At 41.0% G+C, this 18,854-nt stretch overlaps 1 protein-coding gene across 1 annotated transcript; it reads left to right on the plus strand.

Annotated features, from left to right (window-relative positions):
* The first annotated feature begins 470 nt into the window (after nt 1-470).
* On the plus strand, nt 471-1,752 carry LOC138620143 (homeobox protein MSX-2-like). The gene is made up of 2 exons (XM_069697116.1): nt 471-720; nt 1,304-1,752. The coding sequence occupies exons 1-2, from the start codon at nt 471-473 to the stop codon at nt 1,750-1,752; spliced, it is 699 nt and encodes a 232-aa protein (XP_069553217.1).
* Nucleotides 1,753-18,854: the final 17,102 nt, after the last annotated feature.

The following is an 18,854-nucleotide window of genomic DNA, read 5'->3' on the forward strand; positions in this document are numbered from 1 at the left end:
CTCAACCTCAATTTTTGTATTATTGATTCCAGACATCAAGCAGGACTATGTTCCTGTGCTTTAAATGCCAGCTGAGTGAAATAAATTCAGGATGTTCCTGTCAGTGGTTATGATACAACTTTGTGAGCTATTTTGAAGAAACAATCCTGGTATATCAATCTTGATAATTACAGCTAAATGAGTCTGATGTGTAGCTGACCAGCTGTCTGGTTAGGGGTGTGGCAGACTGGCCCGTCCAATCACAAGTCTTCCCCAAACCCCAGGATCACACTCCGATTGGCTGAAAGTCCCGAGTGCCTGCCAAAGTGGTCCCCGCATTAACTTTATCAACTTTGTGACAACTCGAGAGAAGTTCCTCCGCATTTCTGTCCGACTGGACGCTGCGTGTATGCACTCCGTGACATAAAGTTATGTGTTTGCTGGATTGGAATTAAATATTGATTCCGACCTGCCCCCCCCAAAAAGAAAGTATGTCTGCCCCGGGAGACTCCAGAGACGAGTTTTCAACAGACGAGGATGTGCTGAAGAGACGCACTGCGCAGGTGTCCAGTCTGCCCTTCAGCGTTGAGGCTCTCATGTCGGACGGGGCACACAAGGGACATAACGATGTGAATGACGACGCAGCGCAGCAACAAGTGGTATCTGTTAAATCGGAGCCATCGGGACAAGGGGAAATCCCCCATTGGATCTCCAGCACCATGAAGATGTCTACACCACCCCGTAAGTCAATTATTTTCAACACAGTTTTACTGCAGGTCGAAATCACATTCAGCATTGCTTGAATTATGAAAAGATGAAGAAAAAGTTTCACAGCTGGCTCCAAGTTCATATCTGGTCAATTTAAGGAGAGATAAACATAAGTCCAATTCATATATATACATGAATAAACAGGTTTAACCAACTTTGCTGATATCTGTATATATAGGAGGTATAACAAACAACCAAGAATTATTTTCTAAACAAGTCAAATCTATTATTAATAATGATTTTGTTTTATAGATATTTATTTTTCCTCAATATTCTGTGATTAACTTATTCATCATTTAGTCTTAAAAAAAAATCATAAAACAATAATTGTTGCCCACAACAATTCCTAAAGTTTCAAGTTTTTATCAACCATTCAAAGATAATCAGTTTACATTGATATAATGATGTAAAATGGGAGCAAACATTCAGAGAAACAGATGCTTTCAGATTTGATTCAGTCATTTGGATATTAAACCAATGAAATGGCATATAATAGCTGGTCTGTGTATCCATCTCTGCTAATTTAGTTGTCTTATATTTTCTTCATGTCCTCTAGGGCAGCTCAAACCAGCAGTCTGCCCCTTGAGAAAGCACAAAACCAACCGCAAGCCTCGCACCCCCTTCACCACGATGCAGCTCCTGGCCCTGGAGAGAAAATTTCGCCAGAAGCAGTACTTGTCCATCGCAGAGCGGGCTGAGTTCTCCTCCTCCCTGTCACTGTCCGAGACGCAGGTCAAGATCTGGTTCCAAAATCGACGAGCCAAAGCTAAGAGGCTTCAGGAGGCCGAGGTGGAGAAACTCAAAATAGCAGCAGGCTTAGGGTCCAAAGCTGTTTTCTACCCAGGCTTCTCATCTTTAGATTTTCCCCTCCGTGTTAACCTGCAGACTGGTTCACCAGCGCTCTACGGACTGGGCTGCTCATACAGCCGCTCCCCCGTTCTCCCTGCTGCACATCTGGCCATGTACGCCTCACAGGTCGGCTACAGCCTGTTCCACCTCTCCTGAGAGGAAGCAGAAATATACAGACAGAGTGTTTAAGAAGGAATGATAAGAGTGTATCATTAAATCATGGGACTTAAAGGACCTGAAGTCCACGCTTCATGCTCTTTACTTGTTCTGAGTCACAAGGAGAATTAATACACGACTAATACTTTTATCAAGTGACTCGATGGACAAGGATACACCCTGAAGATCCTTATTTGTTGTTTGTAAACATATTTAAATACCAGAATGCATACATGCATTCCAGTATATCTTTCACTTGTATATGCAGTGAAATTTTATAATCATTCGGTAATAATAAGAAGCTGCAAACGGTGCCTGATATTTGCCAGGTGAAGTGCATGCTTTCATCGAAGCACTCCCAAATGACATTTATTTTTATATGATAGCAATTTGATTTATATATTTCATGATGCATATCTACATTGTTAAAGGTAATTATTTTATGTGTATGATATTCAATTGAAGTGTTTAATTAACAGTCTCTTTTGCACCCATTGTTTTTACAATACAGTACAAAGAAGCATCAGTTACCTTGTGAGCAAACTCTGGCCTTGCTCGAATACAGTTTTCTATTTACACAGCGTTATGGATGTTTCTGTACTGAATGGTGTTTTAGTTCTTCAGTTAGGTCTGACAGCCCAGATGGTTCTGTCAGCCAGCTGCCTCCTCTCGTTCACTCCACATCCAGCAATTAGCTCTCTTGATTCTCATCCTATTCTGCATGCAGTGTTTTCATTCAGAAGTGTTCAGAGCAGTTAGAGGTTGACATATTGGAATTACCGCCCTCTTACTACTGAAGCTTTACGTCAAACAGACCTCCTTTCCCTCCTCTCTTTTCACCTTGTGCCCCACCGTTAGTGTGGCTAATGATGGCTGTGTTCTATTCAAGTTCCCCAGTAAGCAACGACAGCGCGACACTCGTGTTTTTTTTAAATTTTATTTACTCTTTTTTTTTTTTTTTTTAATTCTGCTGCTGTTACATGTTAAAATGTCTTTAGTGAAAAAGCCCAGTAGGCTACAGTGTGTTGGATTTTTTTTCTCCTCAACACAAATGGTTCCATCCTGGAGAATAGTGACAGCTGTGCTCACTGCTGCTCCAGTCTGGAGTCATTGCTTAAGAAAGTCTGCTAGACTTCTTCTTTTTTTTAAGTTTAGAGCCTGAGTCATACTAATTTATAAAAAAAAAAAAAAAGATTTTGTATTTCACATGATGTAAGCTGATTACAACAGTAAATCATTTGGGCCTTAGAACTGTGTTGTAGTTTTGAAGAGCTTATGAGTATTAAATGTAGAATGAGTTGCACTGTTATGGTTGTTCTTTATCTGCATTTTAACAATGATGCATCAAAGCAGCTTTAAAAAAATGATGACACACATGGTTTCATCCGATTATTGAAGTCGGTGTCTTTTTCAAACCTGATATTGAATGTCTGTATTTATCTTTCAAGACATCTTGAGCCGTGCGTGATGAACCAAAACATATTATTCAAACCACTGAACGATTCAGTGTACCAATCTGCTTTGGAGCTTTACGCTGGAGATTGAAAGTATGCTAAAGTACTGTGTGACTGTCGGCTGCTCTCATGCATGAAGGGAAGTGAGTTGGGATGTATGGGTGGATATGCAACTGGGTGGCCCAAGTGAAGAGGTGTTGCAATCTTTAATGGTTACTTATTTGGACAAATTTCCCCTAAAGATATGAAATTATGTTTGTGAAAAGGAATGTTTTTCTGCAAATAGCACACCTCGTGCCGTCTTAATTGTAAACATATTTAATGTTGCTGAGGCACACATTTGTTTGATGTGAGCTTTACTTTTAAACTGTATACTTTAAATGAACTCTTTCTGTGAAGTTAGTAACACAGTATTATACCAAGCTGTCCCTGGTTTAATTGTGCTTTTCCCAGAACTCTGATTCCAAAACTCTGTGAAATTATATGTGCAGACTCAGTGATAACAGAGCAGGGCATTATATGCGCTCTCCGCTCTCTCCTTCTGTAAACTTGGAGAAAGCTTGTTACCATTAGCACATATTTCACAGTCCATTTGCTCCCCTCCATTTTGAAATGAAACCCGGCGTTAAGCTGATAGTAAGGTCCTTAATGGCTTTGATTGGCCAGTAACCATAGTCTCCAGTTGCAGATGGATTCAGTGTGAAACATAAGCAGATGAAATGATCAGGGTGGTTATGTTTTATAATGAATAAATATGTCAATAATGATAATTATAAACATGTGAAAGGAATCACCAAGAATGCCATTGCTCAAATAACATGTGTTTTGAGAAGTTATTTAAGTGATTGGGCTAATCTGAGTTTCTCAGGTCATGCAAGCTTCATACTATCCTCAGCCAAGAGTTCAAGGGGTTAAACAGAGCTCATACAGAGGCTTAAAGGATAAGTCCACATTTTTCATCTTAATACAATACTCACATGTCCAAATGCACATTGAAACAGACTTTGGTTGCAGTAATCAATCCTCCTCTTCAGACTGGCCATGAAGACATTCCTTCTCAACTCACTTCCAATGTAGGGAATCATCCTGACATTAATATGAAACTTCAGCAGTCTGAATTAGACAAATTAAGTTGTTGTCTTCCGAAGTTTCTCTTTAGCCCCAAATGTTCTCTTTGTGTTTACCAAGACAGCATCAGGGGAGGAATAGATAGTACATCCAATCCATTAAGTTGAAAAGGACTAAAATGACAGAGACTTCCATTTCCATTACTTGCACCAGAACGATGACTCATTTCTTAAATTCGAATTGTTGTTGTCTCTTCAGGGCCCATATTGATGCACACCTCCTCCCACAACCAATAACAAACAATACACCTGAGAGCATGTGAGTATTATTTTATAATAGACTTAATAAAACATGTTTAATTCAGTTCTACCATAATGTTTCAGTCACTCATGAAATAGATTTTAAAGAGGTAACTATCAGGAAGTTGCCACACAAATGCTGCAAACCTGAAGTTCTTGCAGTTCTGCCAAACATACACTAGGTGTAGCAGCTTCCCATCTTTTGTTGTTTACTGATATCAACAAGGCCAAACTATACAGCATATACTTTCATATTAATGGACTTATTCTCAGCATTTAGAAGACATTTCAGACGACTGTAGGTAACAATATATCATCCTAGATAGAGCTTTACATGCCACCCAACCTGAAACTTACAGGCCCTTAGATAATGTCTGTTTAATTCATCATGAGAAACCTGGTGAATAAAAGATGAAACTCTTCGGCTTTGTTCCGTCGTGCCTGTGGTAGAGGACACGAGTTTGGGAACTGGGAATTTGTGGAGTTCAGTGTTGCAGGAAAAGACACCGTTTTGACGTGCATCAATGAATAGAACATCTGCTCAGATTGAAATTAGATTTATTTTAAAATAAGTGTCCTGTCTCCTCCTATATTTGATAAATAAAAGAAATTCACAGTAATAGGCAGTCATGGAGTTGCTTCTATCAGACTGGAATCTCATTAAACAAAACTGCACAGGATTCATGTATGCATTTAAGATCTGTATATGACTAAACAAAGCGTTTACAGTAAAGAAAAGCCAGTTTAGGATTTCTCGCTGCTCCTCTCCTCTCCTCTCCTCTCCTCTCCTCTCCTCTCCTCTCCTCTCCTCTCCTCTCCTCTCCTCTCCTCTCCTCTCCTCTCCTCTCCTCTCCTCTCCTCTCCTCTCCTCTCCCAGCCTGTTAGCCAAAACTGAGATTCAGAGCAACATTTCAACATCACACTGCATGCAGGAGCACAGCTGAGTTACAGTACATGCTTTATCGCGCACCAGTAAGAAAACACATGCACAATTTTGAGGATCACATCTCCCAAGGGAGGCAGTAATGTGAGATATATCAAATGCAAGAAGGGGGTGGGGAGGGGGGATATACTGCACACACCTGGCAGGTCAGACAAGTAAAGCATTGCATTGTGTCCCTGAGAGCTCAATACACTTCAAGAAAACACAGGCAAAATAAAACAGCTTCAATAAGTCGACAACACATGCAGGAAAGAGAGAAAACACGACCACATACTGAAATGCTGTCACAGAAATGTTTCCAACATACAGTAAGTGGCTGGGACATGCTTGTTGTCATCATGGTGACTCCTAAAGGTACTGATGATGATGATGATGATGATGATGATGTTATGCTTTCTGTATTTGGGGTTCGTTTCAGTGTCTGGTTCTGTTTCCTCACTTTGCAGCATTATTTTGTGATTGCACAGGTGTTGAAACTATTTTTTGTTGTCTATTAGCATGTGGTTTGATAAGTTAGACTGTGCAGAGCCACAACACACTGACATTTGTGTTGTTCAAAGAAAGAGGACACACTTTCATCTTGTCTTCAAAGCTGTGGAGCAGGTGTGTTTCCCCTGAACAACCTCTGCTCTATCCTCCATGTGAAATGTGGATTTTCAGGTTTTCAAATTGTTCTATTCTTTCTGTCTCTATTTCCATCTGAGTCTGTATATCTCATGTTGCATCAAAAGGTAGAAAGGGCAATCAGCAATCATAAAATGATTAGACACACAGTCAGCCTTCATCACTTTGCTGTTAAGACAATTTGTGTGCTCATTGTAATGGAACAAGAGTTGCCAGATCAAACTGTGGCTACAGAGTAGCGAGCGGACAGATTGCTCACCGAGGGAACTTGATGTTAACAGAAACATGCATGCTCAAACACGCACACACACACACACACACACACACACACACACACACACACACACACACACACACACACACACACACACACACACACACACACACACACACACACACACACACACACACACACACACACACACACACACAGGCAGACATTGTGATATCCTGAGAGTAAACCCACCTCTAGCAGTTTCTGTCTTTTGTTCAATTCTTTCAACTGGTTTTCAAGGGGATGTTTCCCTCAAGCATGTCGGCCAAACAACATGACCTATTTAAACATAAAGACACACCTCTAAAAGCTTTGGCTTTGAGGTTAGGACACAGAAAGCTTCTCTTGGGTTATTACTTTTTTTTTTTTTTTTCAATCAAGATATGGGGCAGTGAACGCAACAACCTGAAGTCATCACAGAGATGAGAACAGCACACTCCAGAATATTCTTCTTCTTTATTTGTTCCAGTACTCAGGTTTTTAAATGAAACCCCCCCCCACACACACACACACACACACCTCCCCTGTCTCTCTCACCTTGTGGGTTTCTCTGTCTCTTTCTGTGTCTCTCAACCAGTGTATTGTTTTTATATACATATCCCAGGGTGTTATTGGAGGAAAACTGTTCTAAGCCTACAAAGTCTACAAAGCCTGGTGTTGTATGCCCTGACATGTTTGGAAGTGTGTCTTCTCCTGTGGAGCCCCAGTGCTCTTTTGAAGGACTGAGACGAACACATCTGGCCTCAATCTTGCTGTTGACCTCTGAGACTAAAGAACAGCATGAAGTTGAATGTTTGTTACTGTTTGTTGTACTGCACCTTCAGCACATAGAGTAGGCTACATACTGTCTCTCTGTGTAAGCCTGTTAAGTACCGTCCCTTTAAGATTAGATGTTTTTGTATGCTCTGGAAGTGACTTCCAGATAGGACGCACCAATATCAGCTGAATTAGCGTCTCGCTGTGACATCCATACATTTCCCTGTGGGAGGTTTCTACCTTCTGTCCGAGCCTTTTCAGAGCAGCGCCATCTGTAACCTTCCCCATTGTCCGTGTCTCGTCACAGATCTGTGTTGTCCGCTCTGTCTCCTGAGATCCTCTGACTCATCAATCTCCCCCACGGCCTCCATTGTACTGAAGGAGACCTAGTCGTCCAACTCATTCTGGCAACTTAATAACACACTAGCCTACATGAGCTATGCACTCGGAGACACAGAAACAAGAGGAGTGATTACTTCAGATTTCATGGAAAATATTGGAAAAGAGCAGCTCTGTTTAGCTTCGCATTTCTACTTCTGTTTGAAGGTGTTGAGTAAAGTTTGCTCTGATTTGCACCTGAAATCAAAGAAGTAGCATACTCCATCATCTTATCATTGAAGTTAATTTGTGAAGGTGTTGATCGCTTTTGTGGTGGATGAAAGAAGAGGAAGAAACTTTATTTAACTTCATTTTATAAAGCACTTTCAAAAACATTTACAAAGGAAAATCTACATAAAACTGTTTAGCACAATATAATTAAATTGAATCGGATTGAATACCCATTAATAAAATAATATAACTACAATAAAAAAGCGGGGGGGAGGGGGGATGCACACATTTCTACACACAGGAGCACTCTCAAGATGAGTCGGTTCACTCGAGACTAGCCTGGACCCGTCCCTCCAAGCCTCCTGCACTCCTCCAGTTTAATATAAAACACAATTTTATACACTATATATAGGAGGGGGTCACTGCTCCATCTCTCTATCAGTTTGGGGGTCCTTGGCCTGAAAAACGTTGACGACCCCTAATTTACACGTTTACTACCAGAGGTACTGCTGGTAAACTTGCCTTAGTGGTCAGTCTTGTGAGGCCTATAATACAGCGAAGCAGGCTCGGCACCCTGTAGGGTCATACTGAAATATTGATGAACGGTGGGTGGTCTAAGCAGGAGAGCAGACTTCCAGTTGGGACAATTAAAGAAGATCAGCATAGTCCTCACAAAACCTGTCCATGTCCACTTCCTTTCTTGCACTCAGTCCGCCCAGTGTTCCTCTGGACCTTTTAAATACAAATGACAAAAAATAGGTTCAGCTCATGTCATTCACTTCTTTCTGGTTGTCTGTTTTTCGACAAACAAACTCTCATGTCATTCTCGACCCGGCTTCACTCATCGGCCCTGTTTGCCGTCAGTTTGTCAGACGTTTCCCACCTCGCCATATTATCCTGCATACACTAAACAACTCAGTATTTATTGGTGCGTTCATGAACGACTGGTAAGTGGTAAGTTCCCAACGCCGAACTCCTATCAAACTGTGAGTGTCTTCCAGAGGGCTTTGAGAGCTGTGAGAGGTAGTTTGACGTCACTTGACAAGGCAGCGTTTGTAGTGAAAGGACAAAATGTAATTGCTCTGAAAATAGCCAGACTTTTGTTTGCCTAGCCTGCCTAGCTAGCCAACTGTGTTGAAAGTTAAACACGTCAGTCTGTCAATACATGAAGAAATGCCGTTTACAAGTAATATTGACCTCCTGAACTCTACTTTGTCCCTGTGTTGGTAAATGTGCATCATGACAAGGTTGTTTATTTGGCTGTATTCTGACAGCAGAAATAGAGCCTGTTTTTGGAGAGCTCTTTGTTCACGCTCCTAACTAGGAAGTGGGTATTCCCAAACGGGAACTTTCCCAATTCTCAGCAGCCTGACCGCACAATGTGCCCCCAGTTAACTGTGCATCAGTTTCACTTTTCTGGATTGTCGTTGAATCCATTGCTATTACTTCTCAGCCTTACCTCTGGCTTGTTTTGACCATGCCATAAAAACTTGTTCCGACCTCTACGTGTCAACATTTGTATCGCTTAATCTCGGTTGTGTCAACAAATCCTTTGTTTCAAAAGAGGGCTACCGTTAAGCTTAAATGTTGCTTGGTCATACCGGCTGTCCACCATTTTGCTCCCGACTGAAACATATCAACAGTAGTGGGGGAAATCATTGTGAGCTTGTTTGCATTGCAGGAGATTTTTCTTGATATACTCATTTATGTTGGATTCTCTCTATATGCTCACCTATGTATGATTTTCTTGACATATACTTACCTATATCTCTATGATCAAGTTTTGATTGAATATTAATCTTGGGCTGTTTAGTTAATAGGAGTATTAATTTTTTGGTAGTTCACAGTATAAAGTGCTGGATTATGTGTGTCAGTCACAGGTCAGTCACAAAGGCAGCGTGATGTCAGTGGGTCACTTAAACAAGACCCTTTGTGTCACTACATAGGAAAACAGCAGCTGATGAGCAGAAGCATGCATTTTTGATCATAGTGAATAGGGTTCATAAAAGATATGTGTTGTAATGCATGTTAGGACAAACGTGTTAGGTAAAACAGGACTCATGATGGCTGTGTGACTGTATGTGATTTCTTGGGGAACTCAACAACAGAAACGATGAGATGCCTGACAATTTCATTTCAGTCGCTCTCCTGAGATCACTCGGTTTGTTGAGACCCTTGAGTTTCAATAAACCTACATTGCATCAGACTGCGAGTGGAGTGAAGGGACCAGGCCAGTTAGGCCCAGGTGAAGAATTTCAATCACAGCATGCTGACGTTAGCATTGGAACTAAAACCAGGTGTGATTGTGCATGACCCTCACCGAGCCGCTTGCAGGGCAGCAGACTCGTATTTGCCTATTGATACATCTAAGAACAATGTAATCGTGTTGGCCTCTTAAATCACAACTAATCCCTGCAGTTTATAATAATCACACTTTGCCAAACTTTCACGTGTAAGAAGAAACTAAAGAACCCGAGATGATGCTTTGCAAAGACATTTTCAGGGTAGTTAAAGTGGCCTTTTTATTCATTGAATAATAACTCTGTTATCCTGTGTTCAAACACTGATTAGACTGCGGTGAGACAGAGTTTATCACAGATCCGTCCTCTGATAAGGTGATTTTTCTCAGCTCATGAGGAAAGTTGTCATGCACTGGAGCTGTCAAGGGTAAATGGCAGCAGGGTGGTGTGGTGAGCAGACCGTCTTGGGTTCAGGCCCCCATGTATCCATCCTGCTGTGCTGTCCTTGAGCAACACATTACATCCCAACCAGCTGCAGGGTGGCTGTTCTTTCGCTGACCCCGACCTTTGACATGTGTGTGTAGGAGGGAAGGAGGGAGCAGGAGAGGATCCCCCCTCCCCCCTCCCACACACACACACCCACACACTTTTGGCTTTTTATTACATTGTTACATGCACAGTAAGCCCTGAAGTGTCTGACAGCAGGTTGTATGGGTTACAACTACATTTGATCAGCTTGTGAAATGTTAGATTTTTTTTCTGTTTCAGCTCTGCTGTATTTCCTGTCATACAGCTCATGTGTTTAAGTGTAGAGAACAGATAATACATGAATGGTTGTCTCTCCATCTGGTTTAAGTGGTGAAATATTTTTTTGGTTCGATGGCTATGACCAAATGTAAAAATCCTTGTTCCCACAGTCTCGCCGCTGTGTCTCAGAGCGTCTCTTGTGTGTGTGCCTGTGAGCATGTTTATGTCTGCTCGTGTGGTCCCATCTGAACTTTCCAGAGGGTAAAATAAGCTCCTTCTGTGCTCCTGTTTGACAAGTCCCTCCCTGAAATAGACCAAATTGTCTCTGTTGTCTGCTTCTCTCCTATATGGAATCGGAAACACTCACAAATGCACAGCCAGAGTACCGGCTCACTGCAACACTGAATGTGAGGTATTTCTATTCTTGGACCATCTGCGTGAGGCTCTGCTTTCCTGACTCTCCTCGTTGGTCCTGTTCATTATAATTACTGATAAAATGATTCACTCCTTGCATCAAATATGAAATCTGAGTTGTAAAACTCCCTGAAGTAAACTGTTAATCTTCTCAAATACCTTTTAAAGCAACGTAGTATTACAACTGTATTTTTTTGTCCCTTTTTAGGAAAGACACTTGCAAATGTGTCAATTTCATTGACAGCTAAATGATAATGAATGAAGTCTTTGTTTTCAAACTGAATTTAAATGGTAAAGGAATCAACTAATTAAATTTGAGCCAATCCATCAAGTGTTATAAAACACCACCATTAAGCCACAATGTCTCAGCCCCAGTTATCATTATTATTTCTATTGATATTTTTAAGCTTGACTGATACTCCAGTTAAAGCTGAAAAGAATTGAAGAATTTTAACATAATCTCTCCCCTCTATCTATCTCGTACTTCCTTCTGATACACCGCAGTGTTAATAAAGTTCATGGGAAATACAGCACTGTGCAAACACGACCTCTAAATATTTTATGTAAACAATGTCGTGTCTAATAACCAGCATGTGGATTCAAATCACCCACGTTTGTACAGATAAATAAAAGAACAAAAGTCTCTTTACGATGACGTGTCCCTTCCTTCAGCAGGAGAGTGGACCACAACTGCTTCATAGCTTTTCTTTCTTATCGTAGACATGGTCACAATCTGCTCCAAGTTTTTTCTTTAACTCTCATGTATTTTTTGTTCCATCCCACCTTCCTTATCTCCCTCCCCTCTCCTCCTTCCTGTTCTTTCTGTCTCTGTTGGAGATGTTTGTTCAGCTTGTCACTCTGCCATCGCTCAAGTGGGATGTCTGTTGCTGAGTGGTCCTCTGTACTTTCCTCCCGCTCTGTTAATCCCTTTTTTAGATGCACCGAGCAGAACCTAGAAAATATGCCAGGCATTTATTTTCTTCCCAGAGTCGCTAGTGGTTGTAGTTAGTGTTTACTTTTCCTGATCGCTCTGTTCTGCTCTTCCTGACAGATACATTCCAGCCAGCGATTCACTCAGTTTTATAATTTCAGTAATTTCAAGATGATTTAGATAATGTTACTATCATTCACATTCCACATGATATTGGATGACGTAGTAGATTAACTGTAGGCAGCTAGAAAAGAGTTTGAATAATGTTGAGCATCTACTGACCTGTTTGTGTTTTCTTAACAGTGTACACCAGTAATTTAGCATTGCACTTTTATGGAGCTGAGGAACTTACAAGAGACTACATTAATTAGTAATATTTGAATAAAGAACGTTTAAAATCAAAGCCAAGGATGTCATAACTTGTCTTACACCAGCTCTTTTTCATCATGCAACTCAATAGCGTCATTCATGTCCTTTCATGTCCTTTCCTGTCTGATAAATGTCAACTTTTTAAAATTACACACCCAAAGACAGAAATAAATGCTTTTTGTGGATTACCCGGGGTCTCCCAGATATTAAATAGTACATTTAACACTTGTTTGAAATCCTGTGAAAGAACAATGAGGGAATTTAGACAGAAACCAGCAATATCCAATAAGAACTGGGAAGCAAACACCAAGCCCATAAGCAAAATCCTCGATTGGGCACCAGGCATTAGACTCACAAAACAATTTTCTTCATAGGTTAAGTAGTACTCTTTGTAATGAGTAAACTGAAATTCATGTATAAAATTGGTGGCGTGCCCCCTTTACTTGGTCACCAGCGTAAATACACTACAAACTGAAAAATCGTGTGTTATGGAATCGGGGAAACGGTTCTGGGAAGGCGAAATGGAAAAATTAGAGAAAAACTGAGACACTGTAGGCTGCCATTATGACTTCACACAAAAGTCTTGTAAGGTAGATCTTTAACTCAGAAACAGAAAGCTAACCAAGACTTTGGTGTTTGTCAGAGCAGATCATGGAGGTGTGGCTATGTGAGATCACAGTAACTTCAGCCAGAGAAAGAAGCTGCAGTTTAACAGTTTGTTATGACATTGCATGAATCCCCCCATCATGTGGTTGTTCCACTGAAAAACTAAACTTTGTGCAAGAGTAACACATTATCACCGTGTGAGATATCTGTGATATATGCATAGTGTTTTCCAGTCTCAGCAACACATGCTTTCTTTGACATTTTCTTTCAATAACAGAAAATGACTGAGCAGCCCTTTATAAGGGGCGGGAACACAAGTGTGGACAGAACCATAATATCTAACAGTTTACAAAGAGCAGGAGTGCTGCACTGACATGGCTCTGCACACAGCTCCGGTCCTCTGTCGGTCATCACTCTTTAGTAGCACACTCAGGGCAGACAGACATCACCTATTTAAAACCCAGTTGGATTGGACAACTATCTCCCAGTTTCCCTGCACAGTTGTCACTAATCACTCTGTTGCTCTGTCAGTTCCTGCTGCTGATGTTGTGCTCTTAAAGGGATAAGACACATCTGTTTTCCCCCACAAGCTGGCTGACTAGCATTAGCATCACCACAGTTCACCTATGGGCATCCTACCAGCATGAACATTAACATTGGCATCATTAATAGCATGTCTTCCACTCTGAGCCGTCTCTGGCAGACAGCGCCTCTCCAGCTAAGCTGCGGAGCGAGGCTGGAACGGACATCACCCCTGTTGACAACACTATTCATCTGCCAGCATCATTTGTACCCAGCTTATTATTCATTGTATAATTGGATCAGCGCTCACTGTCTTGGCTTATTACTCATTTACCATGCTTCACTGATGTTTTCTGCTCTGCATCACTGGCAGTTTGTGATAGGCCAGAGATGAGGGTGATAGGAGCATTTATGCAGCCAATACATAAAATCTGTCTTTCTTTCTCTGGTGGATTTGAATTTAACATCTGTGTTTTTGGCCCATCTTCAGTGGAGGTCATTCCATGACCGACTTTGACAGTGCAAACTGTATAAAGACTTATATCCTTTAATATTTGAAGTTAGGCAACAGTAAACATACACACTGAAACCCACAAATACAAAAATAAATAAAAAAGATAAATGAAGGGTGTGTGAGTGCAGTGAGGTATGAAACTGCTATCTGAATAATGAGAATATTTACTAGCCAGTGGCTGTGTACTTCTCATAAGGAAGCCTGTTGCTTCAACACGGCCTCTACAGTTTGTGCAACAGCATATTCTAAGTCTCACTTCCTGCAACCTATCTGATTAAATGAGTGAACCAATTCAGTAAATGCAATTGCATTAAGACATTTTTTTTTCCCCGTCTGTAGGCGCTGTATCGGCTGCTTTCTTTGTCTTTTTACACTGCTGCTTGCTGCCTTTTTATGGTAGCCCTTTAAGAATGTTTTTCTTTTTGTCCTTTTCTTGCTCATCTCCGCCCATTTTTCCACCTCTGCAAGGCATTGTCTACAGACCAGAACAGATGTGGGTCACTGTTTGTGACACAGGGGTTCTCTGTAGGGGAGAAACTGGCGCCCTCTACTGTGAACGAGCAGTGCCCAAGCACTCACCTACTGCAGGTCCAAAAATATTCTCTGGCCCTGATCGAGGTTAGGTTAGGTTAGGTTAGGTTAGGTAGTTACTTTATTAATCCCCAAGGGGAATTTTTTTAAAGGTTAAGAGGTTGAACCGACATATAAAGACAGCGCTCTCCGCCACCATCATGAAAGATTTTCTTTCAGAGAATACTGTTCACCCCTTCAGGTCCATTGACTTGTGAAGGTGTACGGGCTCATTGTGGTCCAACATGTTAGTCACTTAATGAGGGTAATTATTCTGTGTTGCAATGGTTCACTTTGAAGGATCATTAAGTTTTTTGTTCTTTTGAATACGTAAACTTTTTTATTTTTGTGATTATTTGTATATAGTCACTAAGTTACAGTAACAGTATGACATTTTGGGAAATAGGCGGGTTCATTTTCTTATTGAAAGGTTACATGAGAGGATTGAAGCCACTCTCGTTTCTGTCCATTTAATATAAAGCTACTGCCAGCTTACTTTAGCTTAGCATAGCTTCGTTTATAAACCCTATGACGGGGTAATACAGCCAGCCTGGTTTATTCCAGAAGTGAAAATAATATGCCTACAAATCCCCTAAAGCTCTCTAACTTACTCATACTGTATCTCATTTGTTTAGTGTAAAGCAAAGTAGCCCAATATGTGGCCCAGGGGACAAGTTTCTTTGTTTTGGCCCACCACAGCATTTGCCAAGCTTGTACTTATTCCCCTTATTCTTAAGCGCTGTGAAATCCTCACCGGAACAACTTCGAAGTGTAAATATTTTTAAGAAGAATTAAAGAATTATCTCTCTGTCTCTCTTGCTAATGCTCACGTGCTGTTAGTGTGTCGTACATCACTGGCTTTGGGTTTCCAGTCAAGATGAGAGGTGGAGACAGCAGCACGCTGACAAGAGAAAATTTCAAAAAAATTAGCAGGTCGACTGTTTTTGATGATAATTTCTGAAAAATAATGAAATTATTATTATTTTATTTTTATAAAATAATATTTATTATTATTATTAATGAAATACAGTAGTGTTTTAATGTTTCTAAAAATTTATTTTAGATGTAGAATGTAAATTTTCCGTAAAATATATTACATTTTAATCAAATGTAATTTCAACATAATCATGTATTTTGTGCCTGGGGCCCTTCATCAAGAATAATCTTTGGAGCCTTCATAGGGAAGAATTTGGGCACCTCTCTTCTAAAGTGTGCAGTTATGCAACTAAAAATCAAAACAAAAACAAAAAACAGTTGTGTCAATCCTCTCGTGTATTTGCTAAGATTAAAGGAGTCTGAATATTGTGCCCCCCCCGCCCCATCATTATTTCTCTCTGCCCTCATCTCTCACTGAAGCGCCCTCTCTCTTTTTTTTTGCCTTTCCCCTCGTTCCCTTGCTCCTTTCCCAGTAGTTGGGTCAGAGGGCCTGTCCTCTCCACTGGAGCCAGTTGGAGTGATGAATGGCAACACAGCACTGCCAGCGGCCCACAGCAGTAAACAGTAAACAGAGCGAGGGGTGGAGGAAGAGAGCGGAGGGGTGTGATAAGGAACAAAAAATGAAGGGCGAGAGTCAACGAGGAAGGGGAATGAAGGGGCTTGCCGCAAAGGACGGCCACTCAAGGTCAAAAGATTTGCAGGTCGAATCACAGCTGAGGCTTATGTGTCTATTTTTGAAGCACTAGATGAAATAGCCTATTGCTGAGATCAGATAATGTGCTCACATGCTCTTTGAATTGACCAGGATAGCCCCTTTTAAGCCTGAAATGAAGAGATTTCCACTCAGATGTTTGTACTGCACCTGCGGCCTGATGTGTTGATGTTTTGTGGAACTCTCTTTTCTAAGTCAGAAACAAATACAGAGCATCTGTTCATTTCACCAATTAGACCAGACAGACTTGGAAAAAAAAAAGCGACAGATTTCAGCATGCAAAGTGCATTCATGTCTGTCAGCATGTAAATGTGTTGACGCAGTTTGGCTGGAGTCACCAAAATGTTCACTCTCAATTATGCTTATCTTGGTGTCATGTGAGGTATTAAAATTGCATTAGGCTCAAGTGCAATTATGATAGCCCTGCCAGTTTTGAATAATACATATTTAATGGGGAGTAATACAGATTATTGCAAAGTGTTTAATTGCATTTGAATTCCCCTGAAGAGAGACAGTGAGGAGGAATCAGCTACATTAAAAATCTTCGTTCACATGGCTAGGTGTTAATCACTATAAGCAAACAGCATGTGACCACGTAGCTGCTCCATTATACATGTGACAGCAGTCTGACTTCGGCACTTTCTGCTGGGTTATGTGATATTTACAGAGCATCCTTCCGTGTCTCTCTATTTGTTTTAAGTTGCTTGATTCTTACATAACACTCTGTCTCCTTGCCCCTTTCTTTCTCCCTCCCTGTCTCAGTAAATCATTTCCCCAGGGCCAGTCATTAGCATCATCTGAAGTTGCCACGTCTAACATCCCTTTTCTGATGTGCCAATCTAAAAAGACAATATCGCTTTGAGAATCCCACAAGCTCCACTGTGGATTTAAAAAAAAAAAAAAAAAGGGCAAAAGGAAATTAATTCTCTGCGTTTACAAAGTGCGGTTGACATTGCAAGGACTCCGGGTTGGGTTGATGCAGCAGGTGATAGTAGCGCTGCACCACGAACATACACACACATTTCATCCACTCATGCACACACATCCTGTCTTGTCGCCACCTCAGCTATCACTCTGAATGATGTCAGTCAAATTAATTGCTGTTCCCTTCCCGTGGCACGCTTGAGGAGGTTTCACAGAGGCAAGGACGGTCCAGGGCCCACAGAAAGCGGACTTTAAAGGACAACTCTGTGTGTGTGTGTGTGTGTGTGTGTGTGTGTGTGTGTGTGTGTGTGTGTGTGTGTGTGTGTGTGTGTGTGTGTGTGTGTGTGTGTGTGTGTGTGTGTGTGTGTGTGTGTGTGTGTGTGTGTGTGTGTGTTTGCAGGAGTTCTCCTCACTGTATTTACCATTTTACACTTAAATTAATTAGAATTCTGATTTTTATGACTATGGAGGACCAGGCATATCTACCAGGATGTCCATTAACAATAGTGAATAAAAACTTCATGCCAGACCATCCTAAAATTTGATTTATCCTTTAAGATACAGCAGGCTAATACATGCATGTTTTTACTGGGCCTTCCAAAATAAAATCCATCACATGTCCTTGTTGCTGCTCTGATCCCCTTTCACACTTCAGCTACCTCGATTTCCCTCTCACTCCCCATCCAAGCATCTGAATAGATTAGGGCATGTAGGTTCTCGTGACAGGTGCATCCTTAACATACTGAACCACAGAAAATTGAAATTTATACTCACCCCTATCTCCTGGTTTTAACAACTAAATGAAACAAGGACACAAGAGGTGATTGTCTGTCTTCTTGGCAAAGATGACAAAAGTGTACATGACCCAAGATTCATGTTGAACTGAATTAGATATTATTTGAAGTGTGAGTGGGTGAAAAGAAAAGAAAAGAAAAGAAAAGAAAAGAAAAGAAAAGAAAAGAAAAGAAAAGAAAAGAAAAGAAAAGAAAAGAAAAGAAAAGAAAAGAAAAGAAAAGAAAAGAAAAGAAAAGAAAAGAAGCCAACAGTGAGGTTAAGAGATGCCACAGCCTTGTTCGCTCCAGGCTATTCACATCTCCAGATTGGGCGCTTCACTTTGCTAATGATGGTAATACATTAGCAGACTGAACAAACACATGGACACCAGAGTTTGGCCAGAGTGAAATTTTGGATGTGAAACACAGCTGGTCCCATCAGCTTTTAGCCTTTTTGGACTCGTGTGAAATTGGCTTCAGGAAGTTTGAATGTGTGGAGGTCAAAGCTGTACAAACACACACACACACACACACACACACACACACACACACACACACACACACACACACACACACACACACACACACACACACACACACACACACACACACACACACACACAGAGGATTCATCAAAATGGACACATTTATTAACGTGTGCACTGAGATATTTCCACATGGCTGAAGCAGACACTGCACATCTGTTAGTTCTGATGGGTTATACCGTCATGAATGTAACATAATAACATGTGATCAGACATAACAACTACATCTTCTTTAGCCATCACTTTTACAGACACCTACAACTTTTGTTTGTGTCATGACCTTAGCAAACCAAATTGGAGGTAATTGCTGATGACGATGGCAATGCTTTATG

The sequence above is a fragment of the Brachyistius frenatus genome, unplaced genomic scaffold (genome assembly GCF_029030835.1).
Source record: "Brachyistius frenatus isolate BFR_SWC_R1_liver_20210118 unplaced genomic scaffold, ASM2903083v1 Contig_22, whole genome shotgun sequence".
Taxonomy (NCBI): Eukaryota; Metazoa; Chordata; class Actinopteri; family Embiotocidae; genus Brachyistius; species Brachyistius frenatus.

Bases quoted from the DNA above. Each gene is read 5' to 3' on its own strand.
- LOC138620143 (XM_069697116.1), top strand. From the start codon at position 471: ATGTCTGCCCCGGGAGACTCCAGAGACGAGTTTTCAACAGACGAGGAT. The intron at 721-1,303 runs GTAAGTCAATTA...CATGTCCTCTAG, and splicing joins GAAGATGTCTACACCACCCC to GGCAGCTCAAACCAGCAGTC.